Consider the following 25,304-nt stretch of genomic DNA (forward strand, 5'->3'; position numbering starts at 1 on the left):
TGGTCACTAAACTAGGACTACCTGTATTGCACGTTAGGGTGGCGTTCAACCAGTTAACTCAATGCAGTTGCTAAGGTGCTTACTGAAGCATCCTCATATGCAGCAGTGCTTGAGAAATTGCACTAGCTACCTATTCAAGTCAATCTTAAGGTTTTCTTACTGATTTATTGGGCCTTGAACAGCTCTGGATACGCCAATCAGAAGTAATGCTTCTCTTTATGTTAGCCCATCACTGAAATCAAAGGCAGTCCTTCTGGGTGTGCCATATTTGACAGAAATACATCTGATGAGGCTCTGAAGGAAGGTCTTCTCTCTATTAATCCTTGAGCCAGACTCCACCTGGAGACACTACTTGTAGCTACAGTGCTTGTATTCTGTTGGTTAATAAACACCTATCTATTTATAAAGGCATTATCAGACATGATTTATAGTAGCATTTTTATCAAAAGTGGTTATTTTTTGCTATTTTTAAAATCATATAGGTTTTATTTTGTAAAGCTTATCATCTTTTACAACGAAAGGTGGCCTAATAAAAGTTCAAATAATTTTTTAAAAACCTGCAAAAAATTTTTTTTTTATTAATGAAGCTCTGAAAAGGCTGAAGGAGTATCAAGTCACTTGCCTATAACAGATCTTGGGAGACAAAAACCACACAGCTTCCCCTTCCAGCTCTGGAAAGCCAACAACAGAGGAAGAGGCAAGAGGATGGAGCAAGGTGGCGGCACAGGAATAATGAGAGCATGCATAAAAAGCATGTGGCTTGACTACAGTTATCCAAGCTAATAAGGCAATCATTTGTAACAAGATCACTATTAGCTGAGTTCATTTATTTCCAACTTGCTCAAAGACTATTTATTCATAAATGTGTGTGCTCAAGAGCTGTTCCAGAATAAATGAGGGGACCTATACAGTCTGGCCTTTGATTATGTATACATTTCTCATTAACTGGGAAATGCTGATAGAATTTAGCTGGTCAGGAGAAGGCAGAGTGTTATAGTTCATGTGAAACTGTGTTCTTCTGTACAAAAAAATAATAATAAATTCTCATTCCTTACCTGGTTTCTCCTGCCAATCCGACTAGGAGTAAGAGATTTTGATGGGGATTTGACATTTTGAGATGCCGTATTGCCATTTTCAGCAATCTTTCCCAAACTCATAACCGCTGCCATCACTGTGTCAAGAGAGGGCAAATCCACACTTCCAAAACAGCTGGGAATCTTGGTGCTGCTGTACAACCGCTTAAGCGTTGGAATTTGTTCTCTGAAATTATAGGCAGACATACACATAAACTAGTGACACCTTACTAAACCAGGTAATTCAAAACTATGATCATAGAAGCAGTACACCTGTGTGTACTGCATGACACATCCTTTAAGAACGAATAGACAGAGCTAATGAGGAGAAAGGGAAGACAACTATTTAATTTTATTGATTAGATTTCTATCCCATCTTTCCTCCAAGTGAAATACACGTACACTCACATATTCTTACTCAATTTTTCTCCACCTCAACAACCCTATGAGCTCAACAACTCATTCAACAAATTCAACAATATTTATGATTTTATTGAATTTTAACTGTTTTTATTGTGAACCGCTCAGGGTCCCCCATGTGGGGGAGATGGGCGGTGATAAAAATATGATAAATAAAATAAAAATAAATAAAATAAACAACCATGAGGCAAGTATTGTACTGTACCTCTTTCAGGCTATGACATATGATCACTGGCAGCTAGTCCTAGTTGCATCATGGCAGCAACATTTTATATTGAGTTTAGGTTCAAGATAGATTTCTACAGCACCATCATATAAATTGCATTGAAGTAATGCAATTTATGGATGAGCATGGATTACCATATCTGTCTACCTCAGTAAGGTCACTCTGATGGCAAAACTGGATCAAGTATTCATCCCCGTAAGCTCCTGCTTCTTTAAAGTGAGTACAACCCCATTCAGTTCCTAGACCTGAGAATATTTATCCATAATACATCTACCAAATAAAATTAATTGGCCCTCACCTAACATTGCTATAGGCAAAATGGAAACCCTGGAGTCAGACAGGAGTTCTATAATACCACTTGGTGAAAATAACCTAACGTACAGAAATGTATACACCATTTCACCACATTCCCCAATTCCCAAGTGCCAATATGATAAAAAGACACTATGACTGAAGGTATTAAAAATTGCCCAGAGAACGTGGAAAATTAAGAGAAATTCCATTCTATTGATAACCAAGGCATAATAATCAAGGCTGAAAATCCCATGAAAATGACTCAAAATAATCTGCTTCTTCGATATATTCCAAAAGCTGCCCCAAAATCCATCTTCTCAAGGACCTTCAGGCTAAGTATTCACTTCAAATCTCAAAGTCTTGGAATGGCGTTTAGATGAAGGGAAATCTGTGATTATTTATTGCCTGTGTTCACACATCACACTAAGCCACAGTGCGACTTAGTTTGGCACTGGCTTAGCACAATATGTGAGCCCAAAATTGTACTTTTTAAATGGTGGTTTATAGCTCTTTCTTAATAAAGCTGAATGAAAATTGCCTTGCACCATCTCTAATTACATTTTGTCACCAAGCTAAGATCCTTGTGTATTGCTCATTCATAATCACCACTCTAATAATGGTGTTGTGATCTATAATTTGTTCTTTACTTTATATTCTTTCTATTACTTTTTTCTGACATTTACTATTACTAGTTTTAATTTTATTAGGATAAAAACTTAAGTCTGGCACAAATACATAGTTTTTCCCCCTAGTCTTCTATACCATTTGAAGGCAGATTTTAACATGTGTAGTGTTTTAGTTATGCTATTTTTACCATATTTTGATATTTATTATGCTGTTAAACTGCCTTCACCTTCCTTGTTGTTAAAAAAAGGCAGGTTATAATATTCTATTGTCACAAATGAAAATGAAAGAATGAAAGACAAAACTTCTCCAAAATGGGATTCCTTTTTTACATAACATTTTGAAGCTAGATAATTTAAAAATAATTAAAGACTTCATACAAAGTCTCTGTTTTTAAGAGGGAGGAGTGCATTTACTATGGAGAAATCCAAAATGTGTCCAAACATTTCCAAAGACAAAACATTATCAAGGAAGTATAATTATTCTGCATAATTAAAGCAGCAGCTATTAAAGCACTTTATCAAATCTTCTCAGACCCTCATGATTCATCATTATCCCATTTATTTTCAGTATATCACAATTCAGACACATCCAGATACACAACTACTGTATTTATGTCTCAAAACTGTTTGATGATGTAGACTAGGGGTTCTCAAACTTTTTCAGACTATGGAACCTCTTAGTTAAAAAAAAAATTCCCACTACTTCTGATCAAGGGGCAAAGCCCCAGAGATAGAAAATTGGGTGTGTTTAATGGGTGGGTGGGTGTGTCTTAGTGTCTCAAGGAATCCCAATTCTCGCCAAACTCCAGGATTCTGCAGAATACAGTTTGAAAAATCCTGATGTAGACAATATAGGACGAAGGAAGACACTGGAGGAAAACCAGAAGAGAAGAACTTAGTAGGGGAGGAATGTCTCAGAACATTTTTTAAAATAAAATGTTGGCACCAAGAGCTGCAGTGGATGGAAAGTGGTCTTTCTCAAGAATGGAAGGAAGGATAGACAGACCTGCTGCCTAGTACGCTGAGAAGGGATCAAGCACAGTAATATCACAAGGTCAGGAGTCTACCACGCCTGGTGAATCCTCTCAATTTCAATGTTCTCAAGGAAAAAGGAAGTCAAATTTACATCCTGGAATTACTGTCATGCTACATGTGCAATCCCATATTGTAGTTGGCATAAAGGTACACATGAAAAAAAAAGCACAGAAGCTTTGTAAATTGGACGATGAATATTCCTTACAAGAGTTGCATACATATTTTCGTAAATACAAATGTAGCTTTTTGTAAAAAATATAGTTTAGTTTGGTTTCAAGAATACGCAGCATTTGCACATCTTTTGGAGATGTTGGGCCATCTCACAGAAATTTTAAGCTCAGCTGCCTATAAAGCCTCCACACATCCAATGGCATCTTCTGCCACCTAGAAAGTCAACAGAAAACTAACAATGCAGCAGCAGCAGCAGCAGAAACTTAATTTTTTATGGCCACATTCTCATGAAATGTTTCCCTGAGGAAAATGATCTTTGCCCTCAAGGAGCGAGTTCCCAGGACATTCATGTAGTTCTGATGAAAGCTACACACAAAATGGCCAGTTGCACTGTCAAAAATTGGACCCGTTTAGATGAAGGGTAAAAGGGAAGTATTATCATAGGTTAAAGTTCACAGGAATGCCTCCATCCCTTCCATTTTGATCCTGGCACTCCAAAAGAAATAGCAAGCAATAGCTGTAGGACTCAAAAGCTGTAACAGATATAAATAGGCCACTCGAAGCTAAGAGCAGCAAACAAATCATTGGGCTTTTGACAAAAGCCAGCTCGGAAGCAATGTCACAGTAGTCAGCCCAAACCCCATAAAAAAAAGTCCCTCAGAGATGAGACATGATTTAAATAAAAACAATACAAAAAAGAAGAAAAAAAATTAAACCAAGGCTTGCTGATTCTCATTCAGTCTCAACAGGAAGACATTTGCTAAATTTGTTTCCTCTGTTGGGATTTAAAAAAAAAAAAGGGTGGTGGTGGTGGAGGGGCAATTACCTAGCTCAGTGAAAACCAGACTTTTATACTAGCCACTCTGTAATCCTATATATATTTCCTCAGAAGTAAGCCACATTAGAGTTCAATAGGACTTACTCCCAAATGCATATTCACAGGCTCATTAATATAAATTGAACTTTTCCCATCCTGAATGACTCACTGGAAAGACTATGGTCCATCTCATTTTTTTTCCCTCCTCTCTCTCCTCCCATACCATCAGCTTCAGTTCAGGATGCTGCTGAGTTCAAGAAACTGGTGTAAAAAAAAATTAAGAGCTCCAACTATGGTTTCTCTCATACTGACTTCCCCATACAGTACATGTTGGATTAAGAAAATAGCAGGATGGGTATGCATGATTGCATGTAAAATCCCATCATTCCCAACCAGTATTTACCAGAGAGTACACAGATGATTGGAGGTTATAATCCAACATTATTTGGAGGACACGCAGATTGGGGAAGTCCTCCAACAGAAGAAGCAGAGCAAGAAGCAACAGGGTTATAGCACCCACAGTTTCTTCTCTAACTACTGTATGCTCCACTCCCTTTACTACATAATGGTGATAACAGTCCCAAATCCATACAAATCAAGCCAGAGAAATCAATATAACATTTCCAACTCTACTGTCGCTGGGGCAACCAAAGCAGGACAGTATCTCACTCAAGGATGTTTAACATAGCAACTAATCAAAGAGCCTAAAACATTAGTAATCTGGCTAGGTCCATAGACTAAACTATTGTTTGTTTAAGCCATGGCTTATTGTTCCCAAATAATGCTAAACCATTAACCATATTTTACAAACCAGGTTTTAGCTTAATGTGTGAATATAATGAAACCATGTGACGTATCACTGTGAGAGTTCTTATAGCTTTTCTTACTTATTTGGCAATGTATGAACCTGCCAAGATCTGTGACTAAAATGATTACAACAGTACAAAGACCTCCAGATTTTCTCAATACTTGAGAAGTGAGACTGAAGCGTGACCATTCACATTTTTTTACAACTCCTGTGGCATTGTGATCTAGCTCCTTGCTGCAATCCTTATTTGTCTACTATATGTCCTTCCTTTGAAGTCCTGTTTAACAGTCTTGGTTTAACTTATAAGAAGCAGAGAATTGGGCTACACATCTTAGTGCAACCAACATTTTTATTCAAAATGAAATTACATGGAAGCCCATTGCCAGGTTCATGTTCCTCAGGACACTGTTTCTAGTACATGTATTTAAACATCAGGCCATGTTGAGCGTTGAATGGTGATGTGATATAGTCCAGCACTTTCAAAAAGCATCAGGTTAGGAAAGATTGGAATTCACACCACTGGACAAACACCACTGCTATTCCAGCAATTCTCTTTGATGAAGGCAGGAAGCACACAGAAACGCGTTAACTGTCATAGGAATTCACCTTGTATCTTAAGTTTGCTTTCTAGGCTCTAGACTTTAGACACAAGAATAACCTTTTGCCAGCTGAAATTAAGTATTTCCAGAAGGGAATAAGTAAATCATTTCATACTGAACATATAATTCAACATCTTGATAATCTCTTTTGTGGGGGAAGGTTTTATGCTTTGATTTGCTTCTAAAGAGCAAATTCATATACCTTTTTTAAAAAAATAAAAACACTGACCAGGTTTGATTAGGTTTAAGTATCCTCTTTATCCTCCAGCAAAGGATCATTACCTTGTTGTGCTGCTAGAGCTTGAGCACCTCAATGACGCCATGAGCTAAACCGTGAAGGGCCACCCAGGATGGGAAGGTCATGACAGAGAGGTCAGACTAAACACAATCCCTGGGGAAGGTAACAGCAACCCACCCCAGTATTCTTGCCATGAAAACTAAATGGATCAGTACAACCAGAGATATGTCGGTATACCATCGGAAGATGAGACTCCCAGGTCGGAAGATGGTCAAAATGCTACTGGGGAGGAACAGAGGATGAGTTCAACTAGCCCCAGACGTGATGACGCAGCTAGCTCAAAGCCAAAAGGACAGCTAGCGGCCGACGGTGCTGGTGGTGAACGGCGAATCCCACATTCTAAGGATCAACACACCATTGGAACCTGGAATGTAAGATCTATGAGCCAGGGGAAATTGGATGTGGTTATTGGTGAGATGTCAAAAATAAAGATAGACATTTTGGGCATCAGTGAACTGAAATGGACTGGAATGGGCCATTTCACATCAGATGACCACCAGATCTACTACTGTGGACAAGAGGACCACAGAAGAAATGGAGTAGCCTTCATAATTAATAGTCAAGTGGCTAAAGCAGTGCTTGGATACAATCCAAAAAACGATAGAATGATCTCAGTTCGAATTCAGGGCAAGCCATCTAACATCACAGTGATCCAAATATACACCCCAACCACAGATGCTGAAGAAGCTGAAGTAGAGCAGTTCTATGAGGATCTGCAGCACCTACTGGACAACACGCCTAAAAGAGATGTTATTTTCATCATGGGAGACTGGAATGCTAAGGTGGGTAGTCAAATGACACCTGGAATTAAAGGTAAGCATGGCCTGGGAGAACAAAATGAAGCGGGACATAGGCTGATAGAATTTTGCCAAGACAACTCACTCTGCATGACAAACACTCTCTTCCAACAACCTAAGAGACAGCTTTATACATGGACTTCACCAGATGGACAATACCAAAATCAGATTGACTACATCCTTTGCAGCCAAAGGTGGCGGACATCTATACAGTCGGTAAAAACAAGACCTGGAGCTGACTGTAGTTCAGATCACAAACTTCTTATTGCACAACTTAGGATCAGACTAAAGAGATTAGGGAAGACCCACAGATCAGTTAGATATGAGCTCACTAATATCCCTCAGGAATATGCAGTGAAGGTGAAGAATAGATTTAAGGGACTGGACTTAGTAGATAGGGTCCCGGAAGAACTATGGACAGAAATTCGCAACGTTGTTCAGGAGGCGGCAACAAAATACATCACAAAGAAAGAGAAAACCAAGAAGGCAAAATGGCTGTCTGCTGAGACACTAGAAGTAGCCCAAGAAAGAAGGAAGCAAAAGGCAACAGCGATAGGGGGAGATATGCCCAATTAAATGCAAAATTCCAGAGGTTAGCCAGAAGAGATAAGGAATTATTTTTAAACAAGCAATGCATGGAAGTGGAAGAAGACAATAGAATAGGAAGGACAAGAGTCCTCTTCCAGAAAATTAGAAACATCGGAGGTAAATTCCAGGCAAAAATGGGTATGATCAAAAACAAAGATTGAAAGGACCTAAAAGGAGAAAAAGAGATCAAGAAACAGTGGCAAGAATATACAGAAGACCTGTAGAAGAAGGATAATATCGAGGATAGCTTTGACAGTGTTGTCAGTGAGCTAGAGCCAGACATCCTGAAGAGTGAGGTTGATTGGGCCTTAAGAAGCATTGCTAATAACAAGGCAGCAGAAGATGACGGTATCCCAGCTGAACTGTTCAAAATCTTGCAAGATGATGCTGTCAAAGTGATGCATGCCATATGCCAGCAAATTTGGAAAACACAGGAATGGCCATCAGATTGGAAAAAATCAACTTATATCCCCATACCAAAAAAAGGGAAACACTAAAGAATGTTCAAACTATCGAACAGGGCACTCATTTCACATGCCAGTAAGGTAATGCTCAAGATCCTGCAAGGTAGACTTCAGCAATTCATGTAGCGAGAATTACCAGATGTACAAGCTGGGTTTAGAAAAGGCAGAGGAACTAGGGACCAAATTGCCAATATCCGATGGATGATGGAAAAAGCCAGGGAGTTTCAGAAAAACATCTATTTCTGTTTTATTGACTATTCTAAAGCCTTTGACTGTGTGCACCATAACAAATTGTGGTAAGTTCTTAGCTGTATGGGGATACCAAGTCATCTTGTCTGCCTCCTGAGGAATCTGTGTAACGACCAAGTGGCAACTTTAAGAACAGACCACGGAACAACGGACTGGTTTAAGATTGGGAAAGGAGTACGGCAGGGCTGTATACTCTCACCCTACCTATTCAACTTGTACGCAGAACACATCATGCGACATACTGGGCTTGAGGAATCCAAGGCTGGAGTTAAAATCGCTGGAGGAAACATTAACAATCTCAGATATGCAGATGATACCACTTTGATGGCTGAAAGCGAAGAGGAACTGAGGAGCCTTATGATGAAGGCTGAAGCTGGCTTGCAGCTAAACCTAAAAAAAAAACCAAGATTATGGCAACCAGCTTGATTGATAACTGGCAAATAGAGGGAGAAAATGTAGAAGCAGTGAAAGACTTTGTATTTCTAGGCGCAAAGATTACTGCAGATGCTGACTGCAACCAGGAAATCAGAAGACGTTTAATGAAGAGCAATGACAAATCTCGATAAAATAGTTAAGAGCAGAGACATCACACTGACAACAAAGGTCTGCATAGTTAAAACAAAGGTGTTCCCCGTAGTAACATATGGCTGTGAGAGCTGGACCATAAGGAAGGCTGAGAGAAGGAAGATCGATGCTTTTGAACTGTGGTGTTGGAGGAAAATTCTGAGAGTGCCTTGGACTGCAAGAAGATCAAACCAGTCCATCCTCCAGGAAATAAAGCCAGACTGCTCACTTGAGGGAATGATATTAAAGGCAAAACTGAAATACTTTGGCCGCATAATGAGAAGACAGGACAGCCTGGAGAAGATGTTGATGCTAGGGAGAGTGGAAGGCAAAAGGAAGAGCAGCCGACCGAGGGCAAAGTGGATGGATGATATTCTAGAGGTGACGTACTCGTCCCTGGGGGAGCTGGGGGTGTTGATGACCGACAGGAAGCTCTGGCGTGGGCTGGTCCATGAAATCATGAAGAGTTGGAAGCGACTGAATGAATAAACAAACAAAAAATCCTCTTTATCTGTTCAGCACCCAGCTATCTCAGATACTGTGGCTATTTTGTGTCATCACTTGTATGATGCATTGAGAGACAATCAGTGCAACTGCCAAAGTTTGGGTTATTATTTCTTTTTGTTGCTTCCATATGTTTGCATATAGCTAAACTGTATATTAAATAATATTACATCTTTTCCTGAAGTGCTTTTCTGTTTGCTTGTTTGGCTAATCTAAGAACATAATTATTTTATTCAACAAACTCTAAACATGGGAGGGGAGAGAGAACAAGGAAATGCCTGGTATACCACCTCAGGAACCCTGAATAAAGTACTTTATCTCACACACATTATACATGAATTTGTTCTACATTTGTGACACTTCTTCCCACATAGTTTTAAAAACCAGCTGCGGAAAAACTGATCACTGAATTCTGTTCACAGTCAATGGAAAGCTGGTGTGCTGGTAAATGTTCCATTCGGGTTAAAAATGTTGTCCTTTGGTAAAAGAGGGAGGAGCATTTTATCATAAAGCTTCACATCCATCGTGGTCTAGGAGCTCTCACCCATCTGCCTGATTTTGGCAATAGCCAAGGCACTGTTGGCCACAGGTGGGAAGAGTATTGTGCAAACAAAAGGTTTCACTACTCCCAATTATACATAGACGACTTCACAGCTGTACGTGAGGTAGAAGGTGAACCTACCCTTAGAGAATGTATATGGTCAAGAGGAATAACTATTACTAGTGTATTACCTTTGGCTTAATGGGACTGAGTATTTGGGGTTCACCTTGTGTAGGCTTGAATTCTTCAACTTGGTGCCCTCCAGAAGCGTTGGGGCTATCTTTCACGTTACACTGGCTGAGAATTATGTGAGTTTTCAGAATAAGTCTTGCTTAGTCATGTTGCTTTACAAGTTCATCCATGGAAATTGCTACTCCATCCATTCAACCCCCCTCCTCCGCTTTTCTGTTTTTTCTTTGTGACACCCGGTACCACAAAAAGAAGACCCTCTTTCCCAATATACAAGTCAAGTCCCTCCCTTCCCACCTGAACCAAACAGTAATCTCTCAGCAGCCTGGGCTCCTTCCACATTCTGTTGATCGCTGGGGAATAAAATAAGGATAGCTTCAGATAGTGACACAGGCACTTCAAAAAGGAAAAATAATGAGAAAGAAGCCGTGTTGATCCAAACTAACCTTTCAAATGTGAATTCTGAGTTGCTGGTGTAAACTGAGTCCCAATGATGTCAGCACAAATGAAGGATTAGTAAAAAAAACTGCCTAGAAAAGAAAAAATGAAAAAGATAAGGGTCTTCTCCAACTACCGTTGCTTGCTCGCTTGTTTGTTATGTTTTTAATGTGTATTAAACGTCTGGCACCTCTTTATCACTGGATGACTTGGAACCAATCAAAGGAAATTTTGAGGAAATTTTTAAAGCATAGAGAATATACACTGTAGATGTGCAAAATAAAACAATTAAAATGGGAACACAAATAAATAAAGTGCTGGACCTAGGGAATAAGAAAGCTCAAGAAATTTACAAGGAGTCGATATGAAAAAATAACTTTGAATTTCGCTTCAGTAAGCAAAACTGATACAAAGATATATTTAATCTACAACTGTCAATCACAAATGTGAACTACAGACTTACAAATCAGGAGAACTAGAACATAAATAATATAACGTTAGCATGATATCTATTTTTTTAGCACACGGGACATTTTCCCCTTCAGAAGCATATATGAAAATTAAATTAAATTAAATTGTTTTAATTTAGTGCTGGAAAAGCTCTTAGAATAGAAGCTTGCAGGAAGCTGACTGCTGTCTCAGAACCACATGCAATGTTTATGATTCAATCCTTTTTCTATGAGCAAAAAAAATTCAGCTACCAGGATTCATACTGTGAAAACCATAACAGCAATTTTATTCGATAGGACGTCTCACTAAGCTTACACCCATGTACAGAGATATCATACACTGTACATGTACTGCAAATGTTTAGTGATAATTGAACAGCTTACTGCCTTTGGGGCAGACCTACAGTGCAATGGAAAACAAAAACTTGATGATCTAAGCCAAAGAATTGAGAAATGTTAGTGCCTGGTACTTGGTACATCCATTTTGTACCAGCAGAGTACAAGCAAAACATGCAAAACATTTTTCACTGACATTGTAAGTTCACAAGTAACTCAGATTATAAGAGGCTATGGAAATCAAACCCCACTGGAATTCAGAAGCTTTTATATCTTCAAGATAAACTTTCCAGAAATTTCAGCCCATGGTTTGAAAGAGATAGGCAAAAATTAGTTTTCTTTGGAGGTTTCTTACAGAGCATGACATCCCCTGTTCTCACTGATTTTAAAGAAAAACTGTAATTGGTTAGTTCATTTTGAACTGTTTTATGCCATCCACCAAAAGTAGCCACTGAATAAATGAATATTTCTGATGCACAGCTTCACCCTAGGTTCTGTGTTTTGGTATGACATTAGCCTAACTCTGGAGAATGTTTTTAATAAATTAGCCTTTTTCTCAATGGGAGCATCAGAGTAAAACAATAAAACAAAACTGTTCCCTCCTCCATGATACTTATAGATGATGACAGAAAGTGTAGCCCAATACATCTGAAGAGTGCCAATTTGGGGAACACTGCATTGTTTCCAAAACAACAGGCAGAGGGCTGTTTTAGTTCTCTACCATCAATGATCCCTTAAATCAGTGATATAAAAAAAATGGAATTAAGACCTTATATATGCAGTGGCAGTCCAATTACGCAGTATCATAGTCCCTCCCCTGCTTCCATATATATATAATACAAGGAAAGCTGCTTTCACTCAGCTTGTTGCTTCACAGCCTTTATTGTTCAATCAGCTGTCAGACTTATCTTTATCTGCTAAGAGAATGCCAGCAAACAAGGGTTTGGCCCGTTTCAGCCTGCTTTTAAGAACATGTCCAGGCAAACTAGAAATCAAGGTTTTCAAAGAAATATAGTTTATAGAGTTGCTAGCAGCATCACGGACTGCACAAGTTAGAACAGCATTACACACACACACCACTACTTCAGGCTACAAGTTACCAAATTCAAACACTCTGTTCTCTTAGTCCTTTACATTCTAAACGACAGCAACTAATAGGGACATATAAAAGAACTTGCTTTCCTTACACATTAATTGCTCCTTTGGTGTAACCAGATGCACTTTATCCTCTTCAACTAAGGCAAAACACTGCTGTTGCCTCTTCTTTGAAAAGAAACAATTCACTGGATTAAGTTTGCTTACAAATGTTTACATGTGTTACAAAGGCTTTTAGTGAACGTGCCATTTTGGGAATGAATTCTAAGGCTTCCTGGTTTCCTGAAGCAAAATCTAATATGCAACTTTTTTGCTTTTAAAAAGAGAATCTGGCCTGGACTTAGGCCTTGCATCTTCGGAGTTCTGCGCTGTCAACTCTGTGATATTACTGTATAAAGTATTTGCAACCAATTGTCTTTGCTCCTTAGCAACATTTGTAGCTTACTATCCTGGAGCACATCTATTTTGTTCTTCACATAATGCTAATTTCCCATTAGGCAGGTTTGATGTTAGCCTACCTCAAAAATGCTAATCCAGAACAGATTCCTTAACGGTCTGCCATTCTATTCTTTATCACTACTGCAGAGTTCCTTTCTCGCTACAAATCCACCTGGATTTATCTGCAACTTGCATCAGGACCTCTTGAAGTCTGCAATGCCAAAGAAACTCACAACAAGGGAAGGTTTGCAGCTGTTTCAGTCACTCAACTCTAATGACTGGAGTGGTTGAGGCAGTAAGAAAGAAGTTGCAGCCAAAAAACCAGGAAAGTGAAGGAAAGATGCAAATCAACAGGTGTCTCTAGCCAGTTTCTTTATAGGGCTATTGAAGGTTACCATATTAAATAGCTTACTTCTCATCCTGAGGTCATTCAACAACAATAGGAGCATATATACAAAAAACTCTATGTGCTAAGATCAGAACAACGCATGTTAATGTGTGTGTGTGTATGCATGCCTATTATCTTATTGCACAGAACTTACAATACACATAGCTTATCTCACAAAACCAGCTAAGTCAGAATCTTCATAACAACAGCCTTTTCCAGCAATAGCTAGAATATATAGAAGGAAAACAATTAAGTTTACTGCACTGTTTCATACCTACAATATGGCATATGAGCTATCAAGGCTCAAAAATCTTTTATCAAGATGTGAAATAAAGAAAAGGAAAACAAAGCCAAACAAGACTAACCATTTCCATGCCTGAAAATAATCTCTGTATTGAATGTACAGGTTTGAGATGAGGGAGGTAACCTTTCAGGGATATCTGACCCAACTTCAAAGTATTATAGGTAATTCCAGAATGGAAGCAGCCAGTCTACAGGACAGGGAACACAACAGTTGGAAGAAGCAGTACCACAACGGTGGTATCGTAAGTCTATAATACTGCACCCCAACTGTGGACCAACTGGGGCTGCCACGGGCTATGTAATGACAGGCTCTGCTACATTCATGGCTTTCATGACCCAGTTGGACCATCAATTGCTCCCCGTCAATTGGTGATGCCAAGATCTGGAACACAATGGACAGCCAAGGGAGGATCAGCCTGGTTATTCTGATTAAGCCACAGTGGAAACTAGAGAAGCTGTAATGCCCAATGAAGGAAAAGCTACAATTCAGTTATGTCAGAACTCTCTCTGGGCATTTGCTCCTTCCACCTGTTAACTAGGAGAAAGGCAGGGAATCTCCCTTCCCACCCCTGGCTTATGGGCCTGGCAAGCAAGGGAGGAAGGTTGACTCTGACCTTCATAGCCAAAGATGCTTTCCTCCACAATTATACACTGAAGCAACATGGTAGGAACACATTTATGCAGCCACTTATCCACCAAGTTAAGGCATTCTTCCTCACTGATTGGCAGGGGAGGATTTAAGGCAGTGTTCAGGCACTGGAAGCAGTGAGTTAACTGATGCTCGCTCTCCCCTGCTTTTATGACCTTTAACCACCTTTGAGTTCTTTTTTCTCTGTCTTTTTAACCACAAATCTTTCTATTGGAAATCTTTTCAGGGATCACCAAAGAAAAAGCAACTGCTGCTTCTAAAGTTTTCTGTAAGCTATTTAACTTGTGATTTTCTTCCAGCCTTCCATCAAAAGCCTCTTTAAGCTCATTAACAATGCATAAACCCCATCACTCCCCCCAAATTAAAACCTCTCCAACCCAGGAACTACAAATAGCATCCAAATACAAATCAAGTGACCAATGGCTGACCGCAAAGCTATTCATGTGGCAATGGTCAGTGATCCAATTTTTGACTCACTCCAAAAACAAATATGGGGCTGACTGGAATAAAGGAGAAAGTCACGCCTCCCTAGGTCAAAGGGAGAGAGAGCCCGTGAGCTCAAGCTGTGAAAAGCAGAGGCTTTCAGTTATGAAGTTCCAGCAACCTTTAGGGCATTTTCATTCTCTTTTCTAAATATATATATTTTGGCATTTAATAAAAAGAGTAGTTGACTTTTATTTGACACTTGAATTCCCACTCTATTTCTACTATGCTTTGCTTCCCTCACATCAATCTAGAAATCCATTGCAATAAACAAGAAAAACACATCATGGAGTCAAAACAGTTGGTAGCACTTAGCCAATCCCAGCTGATCTCAGAAAACCTAAGCAGTGTGGAAACTAGTTAATACTTGAATGGGAGACCTTCCAAGATGGAAAACCATTGTGGAAGATGGTAAGAGCAAACAATTTTCGTATTATAACCAACACTACTTGGGTCAGGTTATTTGAGGGACCGCCTCGCCCCAATTACATCCACCCGTCCCATCAGGTCCGGCAAGAGGAACTTGCTGCAGGTCCCATCAGCCAAGGAGCTTCACTTGGTGGGACCCAGGAGGAGACCCTTTTCTGCCATGGCACCTGCCCTTTGAAACAACATTCCCTCAGAGGTGAGGCTGGCCCCAACCCTGTTGGCTTTCCAGAAGGCCCTCGAAACCTGGTCTTGCCATTGGGCTTGGGGATCCCATGGAAGCATCAAGCCCATTAAATGGCTGCTTTAAGTTTGATTGCATTCTTCCCTGTCTTTTTGTTATTATATTTTTTAATTTTTTTAACTGGTTTTAATGGATAAATTATACTGATTGTTTGGTTTTCATTTTAATTGTGTACACCACCCAGAGTCACATGCAAGTGATGGGCGGCTATATAAATTCAATAAACAAACAAACTTAAGGAAGGCTTTACCTTTAGCATCTAATGTAAACAAGCTAGCATGCATTTCTCCCTTGGCTCACCATTACAACCTCCAAATAGAAAATACTTGGGAATAGAAAGCAAGGAATGGCAGTATCAATATCAACCGTTTGTTCTTAGATTTCACATACATCTTACTTAAGGGGATGTGTCTAAAACAAGATTGGCTTGTTTAAATGAGTAATAGCTCATTATGGAGAAATTAATAAACCTCATTATGTCTTAAAATCAAACCATCCCCAATTAACATTTGCTTTAAGAAAAAAAAAAGCCTAATCTATGATTACAGTTCTTTAAAATCCTCCCATATCACATCTACCTTTCAGTGATGCTGATGTTGAAAAAAGCAAATTAAAATGTGGGGATATTTTATACTCATTATTTTTTTCTTTTAACAGAGGAATTGCCCTGTGAAGCTTCTAAAATAACCAAAGAATTTCACAATATAAATCTGTTGATCATAAGAAAGTCATCCCTCCCATCCCCCCAAGTCTCAATGAATTCTGCTTGAAAGCAGCATTTGCAATCCTGGCTGCTCTAGCTGACAGGATTAAGGGACAAAGCTGGGAGACAGCTGCCACACAGCCATTTATTACAGAGAGCCACTCCTCTCAAGTCAAGAGCAAAACAGACCCTCTTATTTTCAGCTGTTTTATCCGTGGGGGTTTCTTTGCTTGGACAGCTTTAGTGACTAGGCGTCTCCTAAACAAATGCCTCTCCAGCTTCTTCCCCCCACCCTCTTATCATCCTCATCATTTTGTCTTCAGCTCCCTGACATCACGCTGCCAACATGCACAACAAGCCAGTCTGCTGTCTCCGTATTGCAGACATCTCCACCTTTGAAGATGAGTTCATGGGGAAAAGAGTTTAAGATACCAGCAAGATACGCACACTATCATTTGTGTTTAACTACTTGAATACTTATCAAGTTGCCTTTTATTTCTTATAAGCCAGTCAAATGTTCTGGTCTCAGAAGGAGCAAAAAGGCAACTCATTAAGATGGGTAATTGCCACTCATCCGGTCCCCCTTCCCAACTGTAGAATGAAAAAGAGTCAAACCAATCGCCCATCACATACTACATGCGCACAGCTGCAGTGTTTGGCCAGAACCTAACCACATATAGTATATCATTACAAAATTGCTTTTCCCTGCATAAAAATCCTTAACTTAGGTGGGGCTCATTCCCAAGTCCACAAAATTATTGCACCCTTTCTTAATATCAATTTAGTGAGAAGCACTTGGAACCAATTTGGCCCTACACTTCAAAGTCAGGGACACTCCCGTGCTGAATCGAAGAGCTGGATTAGTATGCTTGTGAAGTCTTCATGGTTGCACTGGACTTTGCAGTTTTTTTGGAAAGCCAACACAACTCTAGGGATGATTAACTGTAATAAACGAGGGAGCTGGGATTGCCTGGAGGCTGAGCTCAGAGCATTCTTTCTACACAGCATACAGAAGGCCCAGCTCCAGTCTTTACCGTTTGAAGCTTCTCACTAAATTCTATGGGTCTTCTCATTCATTCTGTTATACCCACAGGAAGGTGATCTGCAAAAGGGGAAGCACATCCTCAGAAAGGAAGACTCTCTCCACAGGAAGTCAGCTAAGTTATGGACTTCTACTTTGAAACAGACATAAACAAAGATAGTACTTTTATGGTACATGCACCTAATACAATGCATGCTAACACCACAGGAATGCAACATATTGCTTCCCTACCCTGACTCTTCAATTCAGTTGATCTACTTCTACAATCTCAGTGTGTCCAACAAGGCTTACTCCAGCCTTCCGTAACCTGCTATCCCCAGTTGTGTCAATAATTCCCATCATATCTGGGGCTTTGAGAACTCTGATAGCTTTCTTCTACTATAAACAATTTTGGCCAGCAACAGACTTTTTTTTCAATTCTTTTTCCATCTTTTTTTTAAAAGTTCAGCACAAAAAAGGTAATTTTTGAGCATGATATACATCCTGTACCATCTTTCTCTCAAAGATACAGGCTTTGCAGCATGCAAAGTGTTACCTAGATACATCTTTAGTTCATTCAAATACAAGTTCAAAACATTGTTTCTGAAAATGCTATTGAAAAATTAAAACATTATTTGTAAAAAAAAAAAACTTTTTAAAAATCGGGCTTTTCAGAAAGACATTGACAAGGGCCAATTTTTAGACAATGGTGCAAAAGAGCTTTAGAAAATTCAGACTTGTTTTGTACAGCTTGTCTTTTACTTGAAGCCATTAATGACCAAATCTAAACAGTATGTGTAGACTTGAGAGCTTGTAAAAATGTTTCTGGGCTAGTCATTTTCGAGGGCTTTTAAACATTTTTTGGCCAGACTGGCTTTACAAGGTGCTAACCAGGAGAAGATGTGGGAGAAAGATGAAGCCATCATCTCCAAGTGCTCAATATGACATTGTGAAGTAGTTGGTGAATCTTAATCACTGCAAACAGGTGGCACAACATACCAGCTGAGTATTAAACTGAGGCAGGCAGCCTCATTTCATGGGATCAATGTCTAAATTAAGAAACAACGAACAACAAGAAAGCCTACTGCTCCAGTATCTGATTTGTACTCCAGCACCAGATCCATACTTGTGATAGGAAGCAAGGCCCCATTTTACTTACAAGGAAACAAGGAAGAAGTTATTTGCTCAAGGACCTCTGAATGTAAATAAAGGCAAGAGGAAAAAAGCAGAGAGTGCAAAAAGCAAAACCCTCCTTTTGATGGTCTTCTGGAATTCCTAGCCTCAGCACTACATTTTTAGGCAGCTAAGCAAATAATGTTACTCAAAAGATTTCCAGACTATATTCCTCAAATGAGACAGATCCAAGAGCTAGCAACAGTAAATAAACAACGCAAAGGTAATACCTTTGTTAGGTCAACTGTAATTGTACAAAATTGCAGTAAGCTTTTGAGTTCCAAGGTTGTAGGAATTTTGTAGAACTTCAGTTGGCCTGACAGAGGTATTGCCTTTATGTTCCTTTCTTGTCATTGCTATTACTGCCTTTTTTGGCAAAAAAAAAAAATCAGAAGGTATCTGGTAACATCTGAAGAAGTAAACTGCAACTCATGAAAACTTATGCCTCTTAATAGGATGGGTTAGTCAGAAAAGGTGCTACCAGACTCCTTCTGACTGTTTGCCCCACAGACTAACACAGCTGTCCTCCTACAAAGAGAAAAACCCCCCATCCCTTATTTTAAAACAGGAACAATTCTGCAGAGCCCTCCTGAATTTCAGAGACCCCGATCTCGAAGTCCTGTTTGTTAAATTTCCTTTCTGAAGGAGCAAAGGGCTTTAAAATAGCAGTAGGACAGTTCAAAAGAATGTGGCTTGATTCTAGGGATTACCACACTTGGAAGATGTCAAGCTCTTGCATCCTGGCCATATTTCATACCTTCATGAACCCAGGGGAATGATTAGTTCATAATAACCCATTCCTTGGGGTGCCTAATTGCTTAACTGGCTCATTGAAACAAAAAACGGCTGTGCCAGTCTGAGTCACATAAGATTAGGGGTGATTCTCTTTTTCATTTACAGACTTACCCACTAACATAACAAAAACAAAACACACACGCACACCACCACTCGTGAGACCTACTACGTTTTGAGAATGTACTTGTCGCTTAATTGGTAACAAATGTGCTGGAGTTTCCCATACTCCCCTTCACATGAAGCGTCAACACGACGGATGAGAGGGAGGAAGAGAGCAAAAGGAGGGAGGGAGAGAGGGAGAGAGAGAGAAAAAGCAAAAGAAAGGATGCAGTAAATAGAGATCAGATGTTTTTCAAATAGTGGTTCCATTCAGTTGTCAAAACTGCATTAATCATTCAAAATTATGTTATTTGGAGGACTCTGGATAGGTTGAGGGTTGGAGTGCCTAAGTGTAAGACTAATATGCTCAAATGGGGATTGCTGACAGATAACAACATGCTGTGTGAATGTGGAGAGATACAGAATCCGGCCCACCTGCTGACCTGCTGATTATCACCAATAGTGTGCACTGAAGATGACTTGTTTTTAGCCAGTGACAAAGCCAAGAAGGTGGCGTCATATTGGCAGCTTAAGGTTTGATCTGGATACGAAAGGAGGAGAATCATTCAAAAGGCTGTACTCAACAGGGAACATTAGATACAAAATTAAATGAGTGCTGATGGTTGGACTGGGGTGGGGGGACAATATCTTATTGTTACCAATTCTTTGAAAAGAGAAAAAAAATCAATCCATAAACTAAAGAACAGAATACTACATCTGTCATTTCTAGGCAAAGCCCCTATGTTAACTGTTTGACAGTGCAACAGATTCTCGGTGTTCCTGACCCCACCACACTACTGAGTCAGCACAAATTGAGATCAGGCAGAGCTCTTTCTATTTTGAAGTCAAGAATGCAGGAGAGCTCCCGTCGTTGCTTAAGTTTGCATCCAGCAGTACAAGGGAGTCCCCCAGCAGCATAAGTCTTGTCTGTTTTTATCTTTTGCTGACCACTCAGCAGCGTTTGGATTTCCTGCTAGCTCTCCTAAAGGAGGCTGGTTCAACTTATGTAAATATTGTTTGTATTGAGGCGGCTGGAGTTTTGCCCACACAGTGTTACTGCACAGGCCTCTCTAATGCACATATTATCCGCTTGTCTCACAAAAGGGAAGGGCCTGGTGCTATTAGATTTAATTGATTTACCTTTAAGCCCTAACTTTTCCTAAATGCTATTTTTTGCTACAAAGCTAAAAGGCGTGTGACTCCTGACCCCACCAACTCATGCTAAATTCTTTCAGATCAGATAACCTTAAAAAAGTAACTGTCACATACCTATGTATCATTCATAAGCAGATGTCAACAGCACAATCAGAATTGTTGTAAAAGTCTTATGAATAGTTCAAGTTACTAGCATTTTACTCAATTCAGTGGAGTAGCTACTGTCATTTGGGAGGTGGCTGGTGGCTTTCAGAGATGCTGATTCACAGAAAACCAGATGTTAGATCCTGTTTGTGAAGGTGGGTCTAAGGATCAGATGGGACTGATGCTGCTGCTGCTGGACCAGCCGCTCTGCTATGTGGCTGGTTCCCTGGTTGGGCTCCTTGACTCTGTGGCTACACTGATGGTTATGTACTGGGAGACTTCAACTTGCCTTTTTGGGGTGTGGAGTCCAGGGGTGGCCTGAGAGTTCATGGCCACCACGGCCCTGATCCAGATCACTGAGGGCCTGACCCACAGCAGAGGTGTGATCTGGTTTTCATCTTGGGCTAGTGACAATGTGATCTGGATGTTAGGGATGTTAATATCAGTCCCTTGTCAGGGTCATGTCACTCTGATTGCCCTGGAGTTCTCCATGGCTGCTCCCTGCCATAGAGAGGCAGGACCTGTTCAACTGGTCTGCTCCAGGCACCTGATAGACCCTGTCAGGCTTCAGAGGGATCTTGAGGTTGTTTCTGACAGTCTGATGCAGCTGAGACATTAGTCACCATTTGGAATAAAGGGAGTCCGAGAAAGGGTAAGAGTCCAAAGAAGAAACTTAGGAAAGACCCACCCTGAACACTCAAGCAGTAAATAGGGAGGGTGGGAGATTTGTACTTTCAAAGTTGCAAGGTTCTGTTAATGTAGCCTTACAATATAGTAGAATTTGTTCAACTAGTCATGTTTCCTGTCTGGTTTACCTGGAAGGGCTGACACCTGCCTTAGGCATGAAAGCCAGCTGGGTGACTTTGGGTCAGTCACTCTCTCTCAGCCCAACCCACCTCACAGGGTTGTTGTTGTGAGGAAAACAGGAGGAGGGAGGAGTGTTAGGTATGTTCCCCACCTTGCGTTACTTATAAAGTAATAAAGGAGGGATAAAAAAAATCTTTAAAAAAACCCTGGCTGTCTGATGATACCCAGCTGTATATCTTGACCCTTGATCAACCAAGTGATGCCATCAAGCCCCCCCCCAACAATATTTGGAGGCTTTGGGGACCTGGATGGAGAGAAACAAGCACAGGCTCAATCCTAACAAGACCAAGTGGCTGTGGATTTTCAGGCCCCTTAGATGTGGGGATTTTCCATCATTGTTTCTGGATGCAGCTGCACAAACTCAGAAGGAACTGATGAACAATTTGGGGGTCCTCCAAGACTCTCAGCTCCTGCTTTAAGAATACAGGGTTGCCATGGCTAGGAGGCCCTTGCACAAATATATTTTGTCCCCCGACTGTGCTCATTCCTGGATTAGGAATCTCTGCTTGCAGTACTCATGCCCAAGTCTCCTCCCATCAGGATTCTCACAATGTGCTCTATGTGGGGAGACCATCCAGAAATTGCAGCTGGTTCAGAATGTGGTGGTGCAGGCCCATTTTCCATCCTGAATACCCTTTATAAAAATGGAGTAATAGTGACCTGGACAACAACAAGGGTAAAAAAAAAAATGCCATGAAATATATTTATTAACAATAACACTCTATCTAAGCTGACACTTGCTGAACTAAAAACATTTCCTCTTATCCCTGCCAGGTCAATGGCATCTATAAATGGAATATAGCAGTCTCTTCTAAATGATCTGGCTACACTCTTTACTCCATCAGGAAGTATGAGTTACCTATGGCCCTAAAATATCAAGGCATTTAAAAACAGCAGCAACAACCAGTGATTTCTTGCAGCCATGGAGGCACAAAATGTGTTTTAATAGGTTATTAGTAAGAAACTATGAAATACCAATGGAATTTAGCGAAGTGATGTAAAGGTATTGTTTTAACAACTATACACACATTCTTATTTCAGAAACACAATCTGTTCCAACATTAGAGTCAGCAACTAAACTACATTAGTAATAAATGTTGATTATAATAATCACAGGTTCAAAGCATCATCTGAAAACATGCAACCAATCAGCATGCAAACTGACTACTCTGTCCATCATCATCATCATCATCATCATGAAAATCAATGCTTTGCAAAGGTCACCAAAAATGACAAGTTTGGCAAGTCCTATGAGCAAACACTGCTAAAATATGTAGAGATAGGGAGGTTTTTTTTAAGCTTTGCTATTCAGGAAAAAAGGGAACAAGAAAGTGCAAGCTCATTTGTCCTGAATTTTGTGAAGTACTTCCTCCGCCCTGCCCCCATCTTTATCCTCCTCCTTAAAGTTAAATTTGCTTTTCCTCCTCCTTTCTAAGACCAAGAAAAAAGCTACTATTCAAAATAGTAAATTGCATTTCACCAAATACTTAAACCGCCAAAAAGCTGCCTAGAATGCAAACATAGCAGCATGGTCATTACAGAGGTATTACCCAAGATTGCAATTTTACATCCAATTGTCCAGAAAAGCAAAGCATTTAGCATCAGAAGAAGTCACTCTGCTCTGCATATGGACAGAGGAGAGATATTTTAAAATATTGTTACTTTTTTTTTTTTTTACAGTTATTTGGGAAACCTCACTCAATTGCTGATTCAAAAAGCAGCCCCTTGATCAGTTCCTATATGAAGGCAGCAACAATCAACACATTCAGTTTTAGATTTAAAGCTGCATATAGTCCATTATCCTTCCACATTGGAATTCTCAAGTGTAGGACTGTACGTTCCAGCGTGGAATCCAACAATGCAAGCCAAGTCACGAAAGAAATTACTCTGCAATCTTCTACTTGGTGTAGAGCTAGTGGGTCTATAACATCTCAGAATGTATCTTAAAACTTTTTAAAAAGGCAATTTCTCATGACTGTAAAAGAAAGTTCTGAAAGTTGGGGCAGCACTTTCAGTATCTTTGAAATTATGTGGACTTGGAACTTGAGAAGGATAGTACCTCATACAGCAACAAGTCTGCTTTTAATCTAGAGCAACAATTCTAGAGAGCAAAAGGTAGATCTTCTGTGTCTGGTTAGCAGAACATTTTTCCAATAACATTACTCAGATTATTTATTTGTTTGTTTGTTTATTTAATTTTTCTATCCCGCCTTTATTATTTTTATAAATAACTCAAGGCAGGGAATATACCTTCCTCCTTCTGTTTTTCCCAACCACCACCTGTGAGGTGAGTTGGGCTAAGTGTGTGTGACTGGCCCAAGGTCACCCAGCCGGCTTTCATGCCTGAGGCGGGACTAGAACTCTCGATCCCCTGGTTTCTAGCCTGTTGCCTTAACCACTAGATCAAACTGGCTCTGTCTAAGTAGCACTGTCTTCCTGGGTACAGTTCATTGTGGTGACTGGAGCAACATCTTGCCATGTTATCTGAAATTCCTCCTGACCTGTGGACTCTGATGAAGCAAATAGGATTCTTCATTATAAATCCCTGTCCACGTGTGTGTTTGATTCTTGCACCTCCTGGATCTTTCAAAGGTCCAGAGGGACTTGACAGATTGGATCCAGGAAGTGACCAATATCTCACCTGGAATAATGACAACAGTCCTGAAAGAGGCTGTGGTTCATCCCCTCCTAAAAAGGTCCCCCTTGGATCCATGTGCATTTGAAAATTGTTGCTTTGATTCCAAGCTCCTCTTTTTAGGGAAAATTACTGAGATTGTGGTTGGCGTATGACTACTGAACACTCTAGAGGAAGCAAATTATCTGGAGCCTTGTCAATCAGGATTCAGATGTGGGCATGAGACAGAGACTTCACTGTTTACTCTTGTCAAACACCTTTGTCTTGACCTGGATGGGTTAGTGCATCCTTCCTGGTCCTTTTCGACATCACAGAGCTTTCAATTCTATTGGTCATGCTACTCTTCTAGACCATCTGCAAGCATTAGGGATTGGAGGCACTATTTTACTACATCCTCAGTGGGTGGTTCCAATCGGGTGTGGAGAGAAGAACTAAGCCAAGGGGTTGCTTACTTTTGGGGTGCTGCAGGGTTCTTCCCTGCTCTTTAATATTTACCCAAAAGTGCTGGGGGAGGTCCTCTGTTAGTTCAGGGTATAGTTTTATTATCTGGGAAGCACAGGAGATGAAGTCAGTGTCTTGACCCAGCATCTGGAGGCTTTAAGGGTCCAGCTGACACAAAACAGGATAAAGTTGAACGCAAGCAAAATGGAGATCCTGCTTACTCATTCAAGTTCCTCAGTGCCTCTAGTACTGTCTCTTGGCAGAAATCAACAACTTGGGGTCATCCTGGACTCATGGCTACTGCTGGATTGGCAGGTTCAGGCCACGGCCAGGACGACTTTTGTCCAGATTTAGATGGTACATTGGTTGCAGTCCTATCTGAAATGGAATGCTCACAACAGTAACTCATCATAATTCATTTGGCCTACTGCAATGAGCTCTACATGAGGCTACCTTTGAAGATCAGTTGGAAGTTTCAATTGGTCTAGAATTGCAGCATCCTGGCTATTGGTGAGTACTCACCAACATGAATATATTAGACCTATGCTTTAAGCCCCGAACTGGATCCTGAGTGCAATTCAATGTGCTATTTTTGAGTTATAAAGTGCTATTTGGCTTGGCACTGAAGTACTTGCAGAATTGCCTTTTTTATCCGGTTTCAACACACCTGAGCCAGGTGTGCCTGGAGAACTTGCTAGTGTCCCCCAACTTTTGCAAGGTGGAGGTTCTCAAGTGCTATATCTCAGTTGCTCCACCAGC

General features: G+C 40.2%; 2 protein-coding genes across 5 annotated transcripts in view; one reads left to right on the forward strand and one right to left on the reverse strand.

Annotated features, from left to right (window-relative positions):
* PPP1R3G (protein phosphatase 1 regulatory subunit 3G) overlaps positions 1–25,304 on the forward strand; it is a 1,059,979-nt gene that overhangs the window by 845,904 nt on the left and 188,771 nt on the right. The window lies entirely within an intron of this gene.
* RREB1 (ras responsive element binding protein 1) overlaps positions 1–25,304 on the reverse strand; it is a 151,835-nt gene that overhangs the window by 65,182 nt on the left and 61,349 nt on the right. For all 4 annotated transcript variants that reach the window (XM_063298866.1, XM_063298867.1, XM_063298865.1 and 1 more), the window contains 2 exons: positions 10,710–10,793; positions 1,056–1,260 (listed from right to left, as the gene is read on the reverse strand). In XM_063298866.1, the coding sequence (XP_063154936.1) occupies positions 1,056–1,169 (114 nt within the window). In that variant the 5' untranslated portion in view covers positions 1,170–1,260; positions 10,710–10,793. The remainder of the gene's footprint in view (positions 1–1,055; positions 1,261–10,709; positions 10,794–25,304) is intronic.

This window comes from Candoia aspera, chromosome 3, assembly GCF_035149785.1.
Source record: "Candoia aspera isolate rCanAsp1 chromosome 3, rCanAsp1.hap2, whole genome shotgun sequence".
Classification (NCBI taxonomy): domain Eukaryota; kingdom Metazoa; phylum Chordata; class Lepidosauria; order Squamata; family Boidae; genus Candoia; species Candoia aspera.